Raw genomic sequence first — 17,387 nt, forward strand, 5'->3', positions numbered from 1 at the left:
GCCCCGACATGATCTTGTCTCTGTGGGCCTCTGACAGAGCCCACAGCCCCCAGCTTCGGCCGGATCAGTCCTGTCTTCGTCCCAGCTGGCCTCTCCCCCTCATCCTCTCCCTATCGCCCCCTTCCAGCCACGTGGAACTTCTTCAGGTTCATGACCACACTGTGTTCTCTCTTCCCTTGGCCTGTCCCACAGGCTGTTCTCACTTTCTGGAACCCTCTCTCCATGCCCTTTGTCTCCATAACGTCTACTCATCCTTCAAATTTTACCTTGTCCTTCATGTCCTTCTTCCTGGACCACCTGTCAGGTTCCAGTGACCATGGGTGTGTGGCCCCTACGGCCCTCACACCTAATCAATAGCCTGCTCAGCTCCACGAAGTCCCCGCCCCGGCCTACGAGCCTCTATGCGAACTGGATGTCAGCCTCGTCTTCTACCGCTCCTCCCCGATCTGAGAAGCTGCGGCCCCCGTGACCACTATAGGGTGCCTCATGGGGCACAGCCTGGCTTCGTTCAACGGCAAGCATTTACGGAGCTGTTCCACGGGCCTGACACTGCGCCAGGCACTGCGGGATAGAACACTGGGCAAGACAGAAGCAGCCTTTGTGTAGGAAGTTTCCATTCTAGTGGGAGAAGACCGAACAAACACGTTGAATAAAAAAGTCAACATGTCTTATATCAGAAAGTGCTACAGAGAGGAACCAACAAAGCAGGGTGAGGGGAACGGGGACTGTGGAGGTGGGGGTGTTGTTTTACTTAGGGTGACAAGGACTCAGTGATCAAAGGTGGCATTTGAGTGGTGACCTGAAGGCAGTGAGGGGACAAAAGCTGTGGATATCTGGGGGAAGGGAACTACAGGCAGAGGAGACAGCCTGTGCAAGGGCCCTGGGGTGGGAGCTTGTTGCACGTGCTTCAGGAAGAGCAAGGAACCCGATGTGGCTGGAGCAGAGCAAGTGCTGGGCACAGAAGACGAGGCGGAGAGGCTGGGAGGGGTGACGAGCGTGGCTCACAGGGGCCTCCTGGGCCTCCGAAGCAACTCCTGCTTTTATGCTGAATGAGACGGGGAGACTTCAGAGAGCTTTGAGCAGACGGGTGGGGAACAAGGTCCGACTTACCTTTCAAAGGACCGTTCCGGCTGCTGTGTGGAGAGGAGACTGTAGGGGCAAGGTGCAAACAAGGTGGAAGCAGGGAGACCAGTCAGAGGCCACTGCGGCAGTCCAGGCCGGAGATACTATGGCTCCGTACATTCATCCATTGAGTCAATAAAGGACAGACAGAATAAATGAATGTCCCTCTTTGGTTGGCCACTGGTTTTCCAATGTTGTGCTAATGTAAATAACGCTATACGCAATGCCATTTGCATAACGATTTTTATTTTTCTTGTTGATGTTTTGATTGGGTTTGTCTTTCCCCTTCGTAATAGTTTCTCAAGTGTGGAGCTGCCCGATGAAAGGGGAGAGAGATTTCAAGGTTCCTAAACATACTGTCGAATTGCTTTCCATGAGGGGTCGAAGGGCGTTATTTCTTTTGAAAGTGTGTTAAGTTGACAAGTCCTCCCCACCCCAAAAGAACTTGTTCTCTTTCTTCTATTTGAACATCAGGTTTCTAAACACTTGCTCAGCTTATAGGCTTGTAGCAGGGTCGAGGGAGTGAGGGAGTGGACCCCCAGCTTGTCTCCTGGGCTTTCCTAGCCAGAAGCAGGCAGAGGGAGGAGGGGGGAAGTTCCGCCCCAACCGGGATTTCACTGGCTTGTCCATGCGTGGGAGGGTAGGGGTGGGGGGATGACCAGCTGCCAGGGAGGGGCTGGAGCAAGAGGTCCAAAGCTGAACACCTCTCCCTTATTATTCGCCAGTCCTCATCCTCCCCTAGCTCGTTCTTTTCACTGACGGACGGCACTCTGTCCTTCAGTCCTTTGATGGATTTTCGGAGGATCTTCATTCACACCAGTATTTGGGCTTTCGCCATATATTATGGCCTCCCAAGCAGTATATTTGCGTGGTTAGAATATTCAGTTCTGTTTGTAAAAATACTTTTGATCTGCACATATTTGAAAGCCAAATCCCCCACTCCTCCTCGAAAAAAAGAGAAAGGTAATTTCACAGAAAGAACTCAGAGGAAAGGAATTCCCTGAAGAGCTGGGTAGGGGGTGGGGGAGGCACCGCTGAACCACATCACTTTCTGCCCAAATGGAGGTCAAGACTTTTCCCACTCTGAGCAAAGAAAGGCTGGTGCAGAGCGGCCTCCCCCTGCCAGCCCCAACAAAACCCCGTGGGAAGGGGGTTTGCTTTTTTTTTTCTTCTTTTTTTCTTCTTCTTCTTTTTTTCTTTTTTGCTTTTTAACTGTATCTTATGGGCTGCAAATTACAAATTATTCTCCTTTCCTTTCACCAAATAATCAACTGGTCCAGGAATCTGAAAGCCCAGCACAATTTAGTTTGAGTCTCAAAATGCAGGGTTGGTTCAGCCCCGCTATGGCTGTTCAGCTTTTAATTTCTGGAGCAAGGCTCGGCAAACAGTCCAACACTTTTGTGGGGCTGGGAGAGTTGAGCTTCCCTGTTTGATAAATGAGCAGACGGCAGGCAGCCCCTCTTTCTTGTTTTGTGCGGGTTCAATGAAGCCTGCCTAAAGAACGCCACATGCTGCTCTCGCTAGTGATCTAACATTCCGCCACATCCAGCCTTCCAAAGGCCCTTTAATTACTCAGGAATCCCACCCTTCTCCCTTTCAGCCTGGCAGACGGGGTGGGGGGGTGCTCTATGGGGCTGGGGGTGGGAAGTAGGGGGTCCCAGGAGAACTCCTCTCTCTGGAGCTTTTATGGGGGGGGTGTCATGTATTCATCTCCCCAGGCCATGCTCCCTGTACAACACATTGCTCCGGATTGAAGGGAACTCAGTGTGCAGGCTTTCCTGACATAATTTTGTGGGTTCGGTTTTTAAAAACCATGAGTTTTAGGTGAGCATTCCTGAAATGGCATATGCAAACCGTCGCCCTCCTTTCAGATAAGGAACTGACACCCACTGAGCGTCGCTGGGCATCACGCACTCCCCAGGTGCTTTACACCTGGTGATGGAATTTTATCCCACAAACAACGAGTGGGTGAGTATGATGATCCCCGCTTCACAGACCAGAAGCTGGGACCCATGGTGACTGATGAGGCTGCTCGGATTCACGGACTCCGGCCGGGGGAGAAGCAGGAATCCGGCCCCACTTCCTCTCCTGTTCCTCACTGTGGCTGACACCACAGGAGCCTGCAAGGTGTCCACTAGCGGGGTGTGACACCGTGGACGTCCTCTCCAGGTATCGCCTCAGGAGACACTGCAGAGCCACTCAGTCTCTACAGACAGACCTTGTTTGATATTGACCCCGAACTGCATGATCTTGGTCCAGTTTGATCTCTAAACTTAGTCATCAGCACGGCTCTGCAAAAAGGCTTTTGATTGCTTCCAAAACTCAATCCACCCTCTGCAGGCAAAGATTTACCACCGACAAGAACTGATCCGAAAGAGGCTCCAGAGTAAGGGGGTAAGCGCAGATCCTCCCACACTTTGGAGGCGACAAGCTCCTGTGTAGGTGCAACGTCAACTGTGCTTCAAACAGCACACACACGAGAGCTGGGGGTCTTGTGTCAGAGGTCACCTGGGTGTGGGAAAAGAACAAGCTTTTCCGCCAACAGCAAGAAATCAGAAATTCATAGATGACATGTTCCTGGTTTACGACCAGTGGATTGTAGAAGTCTTGTGCCTTCTCTTACGAAACACAGTTTTCTCAACAAGTGAGAGAAATGATTACAGAAAGGGGTTCATTATGGGGATTCTAACTGTCACAATGCTAAGTCTGAAAGTGGGACACTCGCTTTCTTTGTTGACAGCAGATGTAGCCCCTTTTCCGGAGAAGATAAAATCATGAAGCCAGGTGGTATGAATTGAGATTTTTTAAAACACCCTGCCTCGGCGCTACAATCTTGAAATGAACAGTTGCCAAACTCATCTTACTCTGGTAATGGAACTCTATCCATCTGAATATTTTTTGGTGGTGGTCGCACCTACACGGTGCCAGGCACTGGTGGTGCACAGGATAAAATGTTGCAGGAAATTCCCCAAAAGAAATTTCCAAAATTTTCAGAAATCCCTATCCACTGCATTAAGACAGGGATGGAATTTCCGACTGTGTGTATGGACGAATGCAGGATACTGTGAAAGCCCCTTGGGTCAGGGAGGTAACGGCTAGCTTGAGGGGTACCGTGGCTGACAATTCCAGAAAGTCCGAAGGTCCAGGACTGTCCCCGTGCTGACTGGATGACAGTCACGCGTGTGAGTCTGACAAGCACCTGTCACCACTCACTGGTTTAGCTGGAATGAGGTGAGTTATGTAAGATACAGGTTAAGTCAAAAATGGAATAATTCTGAAGACGATAATGAGAGAGGCTGAGGGCGGCGATGGCAGCGTGTGTGTGATGTGGGACATTTTTAGAACAGTTGTTCTCACGGCCCTTCAGACGGAAGAGCAGCTGGAAGAGTTGAGTGCTGCTGTGTCGGTGACGCTACACTAAGAACATCAAGGATCTGCAACGCGCTGCCGCGGTAAACTGACTTGTACTCAGAGCTAACCTGCGCTGCGTGTTTGTATTTACTGGGCGCCGCGCCGTGAGAGCCCTTTTCACCGTCATTGCTCCACAGTTCTCCAGGGGGCTGCTAGCATTTCCCCACTTTACGAATGAGAAAACGGAGGCCCGGAGCTATTGAGAAACCGCCCACGCTCACGGAGCTGGTGAGTGGTGGGCAGGGGATTCAAACCCAATGAGTCTGATTTTGGAGTTTGTGCAGTGCACGCCACTGACGACCCCTGAAATGACAACTGTGGACTCCCATGGGAAACCAGCCGTTCTGAGGCAGACACTCCACACTGACACGGAAGGTTGGGAATAAGACACGCGAGAACGTCGCAAGTATGTTCCATACACTTTTTTTCCCTTGTACATTGGAAAAGGACCGTCCCAAAGGAGCCCAAAGAGGCTTCAGAGCACCGTTGACTTCTTCTGCTGCCGCCTTCCACAGGAGCACGTGACCCCAGTGGGGGGGGCGGGCGGGTGGGCTGTAAGGGTTCTTGAGGGAAAGGGTGGTCATGTAAAGTGAGAGGAATCTCTAGCCTCATTTCCATTCCAGGTACATGTGGCTGCAGGAGGCGCAGGTCCCCACATCAGAATTGGTATTGTTTTTTGTTTTTCTTTTTTCATTGCTCAAGCACAGTGGGCACCGAAGGAGCCAAATATTCAAGGAAGACCCACCCACAGCCCAAACTGCCAATGGTCCCAAATCCTCATGGGAAAAAGCAGAATACAAATCAAGTCATACAAGGACATCCTTTGCTCTAGTCTTCCTCCCTCTTACTGGTGTCCCTGCCCCACAGGGCGGGTCCAGTGCTCTTCCCGAACCTTCCGATCCAGCCCCACCACTGAGCATATGGCCCCGGGAAAACTACTCAATCCCGCTGAAAATGTCCTCATCCGGAAAATGAGGGGGCTTCACCAACAGATCTCTAAGTCCCCCTGACAGAGTAAACTTATTTATGTTGCAGTGACAGGAACTGAGAAGTATGAATGAAGTGTCCTGTCCTGCCCTAGTTGCAGGACTTAAACGGACTGAGGAATTTGGGACACCAGCAAGCCTTCAGGGGGTGGGGTATCTGCACGGCAAAATACTCTCCGCCCATTGAAACTACACGCTGTCGTAGCCACCTGGTGCTCATCCGTGAATGTGCCTCTTCCTGACTAGTTCCTTAAACTGCTGGCCCTAAGTCTCGTTACCCTCACAGAGTCCTTGTGGTCACACTGGGACCACCCACGTTACTCGCCACGGGCCCCTCACTGAGGTTATGCCCTGTTCTCTTTCAGGACCCTGGGTTTCATTTCCGAGTTGCAGCCCCTAAGAGGATACGTGGGCTCAACGTGGGTGAAGAGAGGCAGAAGGTCCAGACTCCCAGCTGTAAGATCACTGGGCCCTGGAGATGTGATGTACACAGCACGCGGACTACAGTTAACAACACCATGTCGTTATATTTGAAAGTTGCTAAGAGAGTAGATCCTAAAAGTTCTCATCGAAAGAAGAAAATTGTAAATATGTGTGGTGATGGATGATAACACTGTGGTGATCATTTCTCAATATATACATATACCAAGTCACTGCGTCGTACACCTGAAACCAATACAGTATTACACATCCATTAAAAGAGAATACAAGGACGTCTGACGTGCCCTCGTGTGGACAGAAGCGCTGGCTGCCTGCCTCCTTCCCTAACGAACCTCTGACTTTTTACTCCAGGTGTCAGCGGGCCCCATTTGCCTGCCTCCCTGACAGCGAAGCACTGTGTCGGGAAGTCGCCGGGCAGGGCTCTGGGAGAGACAGCTCCTGCAGAGGGCCGACTCACTGGAGTCTGCACCGTTCAGACTCCAGTCAGTTCTGATCCTTAATAGTCTGGGGTGTTTTCATTTTATAGTTCCGTTGTTCTCAAAAATGTAATGTTACTACATTTTGGGGAGAACTAGTGTTATCGTTCTGGAAATATTTTTTCCTCACCTGACAAGCCTGGAGGCCCAGCAGCAGAAGGTAAAGGTCAAGGGAGAGCTGAAGGTCAAATCACGCACGCCCTCCCCCACAGCAGGTCCCCAGGCCACGCGTGGTGGGACCGAGAGGGGGGCTGGGGGTGCAAGACTGCGGGAGCCTGGGACTGGACTTTTAATGTCTGAAAGAGAGTCTAAATTATTGAAAAGAGGCTTGTTCTTATGGCTGATCACCAAGAAGCTACGGAACCTGCCGTGAAACCATCAGGGGTCTGAGAAGGGAGCCTGGTCACTGCACGATTGAAGGAATGACTGGAACACAGCAAAGCCATTTTCTGTGTGTACGTCACCGAGCTCAGCCTGTTCCTACCCCAGTTACATGTGTGGGGGCTCATCTGGGCATCTCTGAGAGCCAGGGTGGAACCCTGGGTGTGTGGTGAGCTGGTCCAAATCACTCAGCACGGGAACAGAGCCACCGGTGAGTTCTCGGTGCAGCAGCAAGAGCAGCTGTGGGAGGGTGGGGGGTTGGAGGGACTGGAGAGCATGTCCCTTCAGCCAGTGGGACAGAGAGCCACAGGGCTCCTCAAAGCCCCACAATGGGACCCCTTCCCCAGCACAGGGGTGATGATCATAGCAGAGGGTACCGGCTTCTGGGAGGAACCCTCCGAGAGCACCAGCTGGCCTTTCCTCTAAGCACCCCCTCCCCCTGCCCTGGAGGCTCCTGAAGAGGAGAAAGTCAGAGCCGGCATCGCCCTTTCACAGAGCGAATGCTGAGCCACTGGGCGGCAGAGGCCCTGACCTCCGTGTGAGATGGGGGTTTTCACTTGGACCAAACTGGGCTTTTTCATAGCTGAGTTTTAATGATGTAAGCAAGGCCGGTGCAATGGCTGAGCATGGCCGGATGCCGCGGGATTTCCCTGTGATGTTGTCAGCGAAGCTGGACAGAGGACTTTCGAGGTGGGCTCTTCAAAGGAAGTCAAGATACAGCCAGTTCCCACTGGCACATTAACAAGTCCACCCCCACTGAGCAAATGAGCTCACGGAAAACGGGGACAGTGCCCTCTTCACGTAGTTATCGTACGAGGTACAAATTCACAAATTGGTCAAGAGACTTACATGGCTCCTGGCAAATGCTACTCATAAAAGTCCCTCAACCTCTAGCAAATCCTGGGGCTCCACAGAGTGCCGGGCACTCTCCTGGGCACTAGGTATTTACAGTGGACAAAAAAATCCTCATGCAGCTTCCACTGGAGAGAAAGAGGCAGATGAAACACAGCAACTGACATATACGTAATACAGAATATATACCAGTCATATATATGATGGTTTATATAATTATAACACGGACAATTATATATAATATATTAGATAATATACAGCTATGTAATATACAACAATACATAATAATATAATTGAAACTTATATGTACTAAAAATTAGGGGCGCCATCTGTGTGTGGTGCTGCAGAGAGCGACCAGGGCTACAAAGGGAAACAAAGCGTGATGCAGAAACTGGGGGGCTGGGAGGGACGGGCCAGTGCCAGAGGGCGGTGCTTTCTTCCGAGGGGGGTGCTGTTTGAGGAAGTGCTCTGTAAGCTCGGTTCCATCGTATCCCTAGAGTGATTTGGTGAGAGACTATTCTGGTCTGGAGACAAGGAGGTGAGAGCTCAGGAAAGCTAAGTGACTCCAAGTTGGGTGACCTTTCGTTACCCTCGCCCACAGTAAAAGCAGGCGAAGGCCAGTTCGGCAAGAGGCCTCAGCAACCTCGGCAAACCCCACATTCACTCTGGGACCCGAAGTCAATACGTCATTATGGGGAGCCCATGCTCTAGGAGTTTGGCCACCGTGCTGCAAAGGGGCTCTCTGCTTCAGGTCTTACTTGCAGTGAAGCAATTGCTGCCACTTGGTCAAGGACAGTACCCCGGCCAGGGGACCTGGGCAAATCAGGGGTGTGTGCAGGGAGCTTCGACACGGATGTCTATTTTGCTTCAGCCCACTTGCAAGCTGGGTGGAGAGACCACCCCCAATCTAATTTGAAACACTGACCCTGCCTGCTCTGAGTTAAAAGTTCGTAGATAAATCACATGCTCAGAGAAAGCTCTTCAAAGGAAGACTGTCCACAGGCACACCCCAAGGTCTTGGGGAGATGGCAGTGGCAGTGTGGGGGCGGCCCTCAGGAAGGGTAGCTGTCTGGGGTCTCCATGCAGCAAACTCAACGTGAAGCCCACCCTCAGCAGGCCCCTGCTGCCCTCCAAGTACGCGGGCAGCCCCCGCTCCCTGGGCATTTGAAATCCATGGCAAAGGCAGCTGCAGAGCTTCTGCATTTGTGCTTTTGATACCATTAGAGCATTTCCTTGCTTTTGAATTGAAGGTAAGACATATTTATTGGGAGGTTTGGACACTAATTGTAATCACTATTTTGGAAGCAGCTGGCCCTGCACTTCTTAAGGAGAAAACAGTATTTGGAAAAATACATGTATTTATTTTTTAAGAGAGATGGGAAGAGAGGGATAAAGAGAGGAAGAGAAACATCGATGTGAGAGAGGAACATCGACCAGTTGCCTGTTGTGTGCACCCTGACTGAGGACCAGACCTGCAACCCAGGCATGTACCCTGAGCAGGAATCAAACAGGCAGACCTTCGCTTTGTGGGATGATGCCCAACCCACTGCGCCACACTGGTCATGGCTGGGCAAATATTTTAAATAGCCATTTGGGGTAAATGAGACCTGTGGGCAGAGATGTCAGCAGAGACCAAGGATCAGGGAACAAGGACACTTGGTGGAGGCTGTCCCACGGAGGAGGGGAGAGCGGGGAGAGGGGCGCAGAAGGAGGCAGTAGAGGAGGAGTGAGAAGCCCGCAGGGCAGAAGGGCTGGAACTAGTGGGGAACTGGCGGGTGGACGGCCCGTGAGCTGCCACTGCAGTGGGGGGTGGCACAGCAGCTTGAGATGAGGACATCTGTCCCACACACAGGACAGGGTGCGATGTAAACCCCTCCCACCACCTTCAGTCCACTAGGATCACTAGGGCTGCTTTGTGCAAAGCAAAGAGGTCCCTCAATTTTACCCCTGGCTCACAATGGTTCAGAACAGGGCTGTCTGTGATGATGGAAATTTCTACCTGCACTTCCAACAGGGTAGCCCCCGGTGACGTGTGGCCACTGAGCATTTGAAATATGGCTAGTGTGACTAAAGAGCGTAATTTCACTTAAGTTTCCCAACCATATGTGGCAGTGGCTGCCACACTGAACAGCAGAGGAGCAGAGAGAGGTGGCGTGTGCAGAAGGAAGGGTCCCGCACCACTGAGCTGCACGTCCTCTGGGGTTTGCTGAGGTCTCGGAGGCAGGCTGGAGACTGAGGTCAGGAACGGAACCAGGGCTCTGGGAGGAGGGGCGAGTTACATCGACTTTACCTAGATCACGGGGTCAAAGAAACCCTAAGCTGACGACAGGGTTACAAAAGTGTTTGATAAAAAGGGAACAGAAGGTCCTCACACCAGCAAACTGGAGTTGCCGGAAATGGTGAGTTTTCTTTTTTTGCCCCAGAATCTAAGCTAACAAACGGGCATTTGTATCTGTGCACAAACGCCCCATGGAGAACGTACAGCAACAGCAGTGGTGAGGGCGCATGGTGAGTGTCCCCGAACATCTGAGCCACTCGATGACTGAGCGGGCAGTGCCTTACATCACCCACCGACACCCTCCCAGCCGAGTCTGCCACCACCCCCGAAAGAAGGTAGGGGTCAATCCCCACTTCACAGCACAGAGGGCTGAGGCTCAGACAAGTTAAATGGCAAGTCCAGGAGAATTAAGATTCCTGGGCTTTTGGTTCACCTGACCTGTCGCTCCATCCAAGAGCGACTGAACTTCCCACTGGGGTCGCTGCCAGGGAGCGTGTAGATGCAAATGAATGTTTCAGGACCACAGACACACGACGAAGCTCCAGGGTCACACGTGTCCCTCACGTGCATCACCTGCTCTCACCTGCTGAGGGGCCTTGCGGCCTCCCTCCTGGCCTGTGAGCCCCTCCACATCAGGGCCCACATGGGTTCACTGCTGGGTCTCTCTGCCTAACCGCCACACAGCCAGCCCATCTCAGCTGACACGGACCGACCGAAGAATGAATGAAAGAGCAAAGGTTTCTCCACTGACTTTTTAAAACATTCTCTTCGCTTTGGGGGAATAACATCAGTGTGTCAGAAGAACGCTTCCCCCTTCCTAGGTGTCTGGAGCTTCTTCCCGTCGATCGAGTGGAGCCAGTTCTCGGCCACTCAGGTCTGGACCCGCCAGGGAGGTTGGCTCAGGTCCGACACCACCCTTTTTCCGTTCCTGCGGATGGTGTATCTGTTGGGAATCTGCAGAGGAAACCCTGACACTTACACACCCCCCTCTTTCTGCCGTTCCAGGCCTGGCCCCGCCTGCATGCAGAAAACTGGAGAGGAAAGGGGGAAGCCTGCCTGCTTTTTCTTACCAGAGGCACTCAGAATTAGACATAGAGAAAAGAAGCTAACAAAAGGTGAAAGAATTTGGATGTATTGACTCAAGTTACATTGGGTATTTTGCAAGTGTAAAAATCTAAACTTTTATCTATCCTGCAAACAACAACCAGCCTTAGAGCGCCCCCGTAGCTTTCCTGGGCCTGGTAAGCATGAACCAACAGTGGTAACGACCTTCTGTAGACACGGCCCTAAGTGTGAAATATATCTTCATCATACGATGGACGGAGAGCAGCCAGGCCTGCAGCCACAGGACAAACACCACCGCTCACAGGGGACCACTCCCAGGCAGATGACACAAGGCCACTTCCCCGTGTCTCCAAGGCCTCCCCTTTACAGAGGCCAGCGGTCTGCCCATCTCAGTCTCACCGACACACATGTAACAACCTCGTGAGTTTAATATTTGCTCCACAGAGGAAAAAGTTACTTTCCACAAATTGAGTACCAAGGAAATGCGCTTTTCCCTTTATAACCCGCCTGAATTGTTTGACGTTTTTAATAGTTTGGTATTATTTTGCTCTTGTATTTGGCTCAGTATTCCTTTGTTAACCAGTGCTTAAACTTTTTGCAGTGGAGTATTAACTTACAAAGTGTGTTCACTTAAAAAGAACCAATTAACATGATTAAGAAATGTGCATGAATTACTTAAAAGGATGGCAGAAAAGGAGCACGCCAGGCGAGGCGGGACTCACCTTCCCAAAGCTGGCGGCATTGACGGGCTGGGTGTCGTTCTTCTCGCAGAAGTCCAGGTAGTGCATGTAGAGGGCGCTGCGGGGGATGCAGACCCCCTCGGCAATCTCGTAGTTCTCCTCCAGCCTGGGGAAATACACCAAGGCCCAGTGAGCAAATCCCCAGCAAGACAGTCAACGACCTTTCTAGTCCTCCAGAGCTTGGGAAGACCTCGGAAGTAACTCTCCCTGCAGATGAGGAAACCGAGGCCCAGGAGGACAAAGCAACCTGCCAGCGCTCATGATTGAGGCAGTAGGTGAGCAGGATCAGACTCCTGGTCCCCGTGGGAATGACCATGGGTCACTTTTCCAGCCTAAATTCCCAGTCCTTCTCCTTGGCACTGTCACTGGTCTCACCACACTCTGGGTGGATCGGGTTCCCCAAAATTCCAAAAGATGGTAGAGGGCCTTGCAGGTGCCTCAGCCGAGCTTCGTACCACACTCACTGTGTCGCCGTTTCTAACGGGTGTCACAATCACGGAGGGCCTTCTGGCTGACCGCAGCAGTGGGTGGGGACAGCCTGGGAAAGCAAGTGCCCTAGGAGAGGCTGGGCAGTCATTAACCCGCTGACCAAAGGGAGGTGTTCTACCCACAGCAGGGAGCTGAACCTCTTGGTTTCTTTAATCGCCTTCTCGGCTGCACCAGGATTGTATGGTTCTGGGCCTTCTTAATGAGTGTAGGTCAGGGGTTCACGATAGGGACTTTCAACTTGGGTCAAATCCCAGCCTTGGCACTGGCCAGCGTGGTGACCTTGGGTCAGTCACTCAACCTCAGGGCCTCAGTTTCCTTTTGGAGGTGATGATTATGACCACTTCACAAGGTTGTTGTTACGATCGGATGTGACATGTGACGGGGCCAGCCTGACACCTGGCACCCGGTGAGTACTTAGTAGATGCTGGACCTCATCATCGTCCATTCTCCTTTTCATAAAACACGTGTGGGCTCCTACAGGTCCAGAACATGTGCTGGGCACCGGGAACATACAAAGCAAACTGGATTGTTTTTCCTTTTTAACCCGAACACCCGCAGGCAGTCATCAGAAGGAATCCCGCCTCCTTCGCCAAGGTCACGCTGGGAGGTCAGAGGCCAGAGCTGCCGAGGGGCGGGGCCACCTGGGGCTTCCCCGTGGGCCGCTCCCTCCAGAACCTGGGCACACACTCTCCAGTAAACGTGCCAACAGAAAGTAGCTCTCCTTGGATCGTGAACTGGGTTTTAGGAAACAACCCAAAGTACTTGGGATCAAGTCTGAGGGATAAAGCAACTGGAATAACCCTTTTTACCTAAACATATTGGGGGAAGGGGTCAGAAGTAAGGCATGATTCTAAAGCAATGCAATAAATGTCCTCAAGTGGCTTCTACCATGCTCCCAGGGCACTTGCCAGAGACGTGGCCCAGAGCCATGGTAGCTGGAGTGGAATGAGGACCCGGCCTCCCCAGGTGTCCGCTGGAAAGGGCAGCGCTCATTTGGCTCCTTCTGACACATGGTTGACAGAAAATCAGTTCAGTCTCTCGCAGTCGGACCCCAGGGGTGGATGCAGCCTCGGGAGGCTCAGTAAACAAAGAAGTGCTACTGGTCCCAGGCCATCCCACACACCCTGGCTCCTTTTCTGGGAAGGGGAACATTGAGTAACTCCTGACAGTTTTTCAAAGTGTTTCAGAAAATGCTTTATGCAACCCTTTCTGGGCAACCCAGTTCCTTGAGTCTGAGTTACTTCTGCATCCTCAAAGTCCAACGTATTCCTTGGCACACAGCAGATGATCAGTAAGTGTCTGATGAAGAGACTGTTTCAGTCGTACAGTCATGCAACAAACATCTCTCGGTGCCAAGGATACCATGGTGAGCAACGTGGTCCCTGTTTGCATTCGGAGAGCAGACTGACAGTGGAGAGAGGGATGAAGACGCAGGTAATCTTTAGTTTAACAGACATTTACTGAATGCCAGGCAGCGTTCCAAACATTAAGGAGAGGGCACGGGATAAAGCAACGGCCCTGTCCTGAAAGGGCTTACGTCCTAGTATGCATGTCCCCAACATCATAACTCAGACCTTGAAATGTGTTTCTTGTGGGAAAATTATTTCGTGGAGAGGTTAGGCTCCTCAGGACGGCCCTGACTCCAGGTCTGGCCTGAATGGGATCAGCCCCCTCGAGCTTAGCCTGGATGCCTAAGTGCCATTCACAGTATTGTTTCTCTGTAGGAGGCAGTTCAGAGGTCTAAATAACAAACATACGCAGTGAACTTGCAGGAGCCATCTGAATAACACGGCTTTCACAAACCAGGGTCTCACAGACATGCTTTGTCTGCCCAAACAGTGTTGACCCAACTCTTAAAATTCAGGACGTTTCACATTAGAATCTGGATTTCTGGCTTCTTTTGAAAAGGCTGAGATCTGGCAACACTGGGCCCATATTCCCACATGACGACAATTGGCCAGAGTTACGTGTGCCCTCAGACTGGCTGAAGTCCTCACTCCTCCCTAGTTTTCTTACACCCAATCTATTTTCTGTTCCTTGTCTGGCTTCTGTTGGCTCTTGTGTTGACAGAAGACCTGATCTATGCCCTAGTCCACTTTGCGGTTTAATTGGGGTGAGGGCAGGGAGGAATGCACAGAACTAAGAATATTTAAGTACTACAGACTGCTGACCACAGGTGCAGTGGAAGGTGGGAAAACAGAGTTTAATGTTGGGTAAGAGCAGATGATGATGGTTTCATGCATGAGTTGGGATTGCAACTTTGTAACAATAGCAGCATCTGCTGAGCTCTTACTAGGTACAAGGCCCTGGGTATCCATGATCTCATTTGATCCTGGCAATACCCCTATGAGGTAGGTGTTATACCCATGTGTTAGATGAGGGGACTGAGGCTCCAAGAGTAGAACCCCTTTGCCCATGACCATGCAGCAGGCTAGTAAATGGGAGAGTGTATTTCACTCTGGACCACGTGGTCTCCAAGGCAGAGGGAGGGGAGCCTAGGTAAGAGAACCAGCAAGGATGAGAGACAAACACGGCATGTGCTTTGGGTGATGGAGACATTGGTCAGAGTGGAGAAAGGGGTTCGTAAGCAGGAATCTAAAAGGAGAGAACCCTGGGGGAGGCTGGAGAGAATCTTTAAATGCCCACACAAGAGTATGGCCTGGCATAAGAGTTGCCATGAAAGCGTTATTTTCAGAAGGCAATAACGGGATACTCAGAGAATTAAAAAAACAAAGACTCAAGGCAGGAAGCCCAAATGTTTCTGGGATGCTGTAGGAATAATAATAATGTCATCAATAACAACACTAACATTAACCTACAGCTTAATATGTTCTGTATACCAGCAATGGCTTGGGTATAAAACCATCAAAAAAACCCATTTCACGCATTTCACCTTAGACAGTTGCCAGTTCCATGAACCACCGTCTTTGAAAACCTTTGCCCTCAACTCTTCAGAGTCTTGTGGGACATTTCCCAGGTTAGGGTGTGCACATGAACAGTTTGGACGGCAGGAAATTCGTGCGTGACAAGCTGTGTAGAGGGGGAAAGTATCCCCTGTTTGCTTATTTTTTTCAGTGACTTCTGAAAATCGGTTTGGCCAGGAAAATCCATGGACACACATGCAACTAACATGCATTTCAAACCATTCAGAATTCATATTATGAAAGGTGTATCAGCCTCTGAAGTGAGAGGGGGCAGTTAAGTTTTCTTGAAGCCTGGGAGTAGCATGATCAAATTTACTTTGTGGAAAGGTCCCTCTGGCATGTCTGTGGTGGGTGGACAAGGTGAACTAGTAGGGCTGGCACACAGTGGGTGACTAGTCTAGGTTGAATGCGAGAATGAAGGAATGAATGGATGAACGAACGAATGAACACCTGAGACCAATTAGAAGCTATTACAATAGTCGAGGCAAGAAGTGGTGGAGTGTGAGTCGAAGGAATGGCTCCAGGGCAGAGAGAACATTTGGGGTGTGGGCTCTTGTGGTCAGATGTGGGAGGGGTAGGAGCAACCAGGGCCTGTTCTTAGGTTCCTAACTGGGCTGAATGGACAAACAGGGCTTAACTCCCTAAGATTAAAAAATGCGGGAACGGTGGGCTGGAGGAAAAACAATGCTTCCAAACGTGGTGTTAAAGGGCGCAGGCTCCCAGGTAAACTCCTGGGTCCTCCCACTCACTAGCTCCTTTACATAAGCCCCCAGCTCTCTGTTTCTATTTGTTGTTCTTGTGGCATGGTTTGCTCATGAAATATGGCCTCCAGCTCAGGGTTAAAATACAAGACTGAGATTAAAACACGTCTCATTAAATGAACGGTTTGAGTGGGGTGGGTGTAAGTCAGAGGTCACGCAGGCTGAGCTGATTAAGCAGTTACCTGCCAAGGCCAGCGCCTCCTGAAGAACTGCATCTCCACCCACGTGTAATCCCTCTCACCGGAGCTTCCTCGCCCCAAGGTATCTAGGTGGCTTATGACTATGAAGCATTTTAATAAGCACTGTGAAGGAACAGTCATTAAGGGCAACCTTGATGTCTGATTAGCTTCCGCCATCAGGAATAGCACCGTGGCATCTCTCCCCAAACCACCTCGCTGGGCCCAGAGGGAGGGTCTGTGCCGGTGCTGACACTGATCCCTGGAATGTCTGCTTCCCCGACCACAGCAAGGTCGGAAGAAAGGCAGTTAATTATTTCTCTTCAGGTCTGATGAAATTTCCCCCTTCTCCTCCGCACTTTTAGAAGACATCATTAGTCTGACATGGTGAACAATAGTGCATCAGACCTGGGTATCTTTAATGATCACAAAAAAAATTCCCCACTTCTTCCATTTTCTGATCTCCTATTCAATGACTTGGTCACGTCTGAATGGAGCCTCTCCTATTACGGAGATAATGAACTCAGTCCACTAGCCAGAGGGAGTCATTATCTGCGGTGGGCATCTGTGAAAGGCCCCCTCGCGAGGCGTCCGCCTGTGGCATCCCAGGGCACATGGAGGAAGCTTTGCGTTAGCGCTTTACCATGAAGAGCAGAGAGCACCTGGCACAACCGGCTGGGTCTCACCTCCAGCCAGGTTTTCCTACATGTACTCATGGGCTCTCAGCCCAAAGCCCTCACTTCCTGAGCCCTTGCACACACATCGAAAACAGGACACTTTCTCTTCATTTCACCAAGACAGAAGACAACGGGATTAAAAAAAAAACCTTTGCCGAACGTCATAACTCATGACTGAGATTGTCAGAGACACCATTCACTAGCATAAAACGTCCCCCTCCACCTTCCCTTCCCATCCGCTCCCTGTGTGCACATCACAAACGGGCCCCCCCGAGGACAACTTCACCTGTGCCCCTTGCACACCTGTGGGTGTCCTCTGTGTCAGTGTGAAGAAGTGGAATTACCGGATGCACACACTAAAATGTTAATGAGATTGCAAAATCGCCCACGGAAACAACTTGACCATTTTGTATCTTAACTGCAGCACAAAATCCGCTTTTTAAAGATTAGGAAACTAGCTCCACAACACAGCTTCTCATTTTCTGGGACGTTAACACCTGTTGGGTTGTCCTGCTGAATTATCCTTTCTGCACCTGTACCTGTGGCTTCTAACAGGACACAGTCGTACCTTGGCATTATCTAGCACCTCTGGCTGCTTTCAGGGCCAA

The 17,387-nt window shown here is 51.0% G+C and overlaps 1 protein-coding gene across 1 annotated transcript in view; it reads right to left on the reverse strand.

Moving 5' to 3' along the window:
- RFX4 (regulatory factor X4) overlaps nucleotides 1–17,387 on the reverse strand; it is a gene marked incomplete at its 5' end in the record, with an annotated part of 105,386 nt that overhangs the window by 68,432 nt on the left and 19,567 nt on the right. Inside the window, one exon of the mRNA XM_037160584.2 lies at nucleotides 11,735–11,858. Within this exon, the coding sequence (XP_037016479.2) occupies nucleotides 11,735–11,858 (124 nt within the window). The remainder of the gene's footprint in view (nucleotides 1–11,734; nucleotides 11,859–17,387) is intronic.

The sequence above is a fragment of the Artibeus jamaicensis genome, unplaced genomic scaffold (assembly GCF_021234435.1).
Source record: "Artibeus jamaicensis isolate MK-2021 breed Jamaican fruit bat unplaced genomic scaffold, CSHL_Jam_final contig_233, whole genome shotgun sequence".
In the NCBI taxonomy this organism is placed as follows: Eukaryota; Metazoa; Chordata; class Mammalia; order Chiroptera; family Phyllostomidae; genus Artibeus; species Artibeus jamaicensis.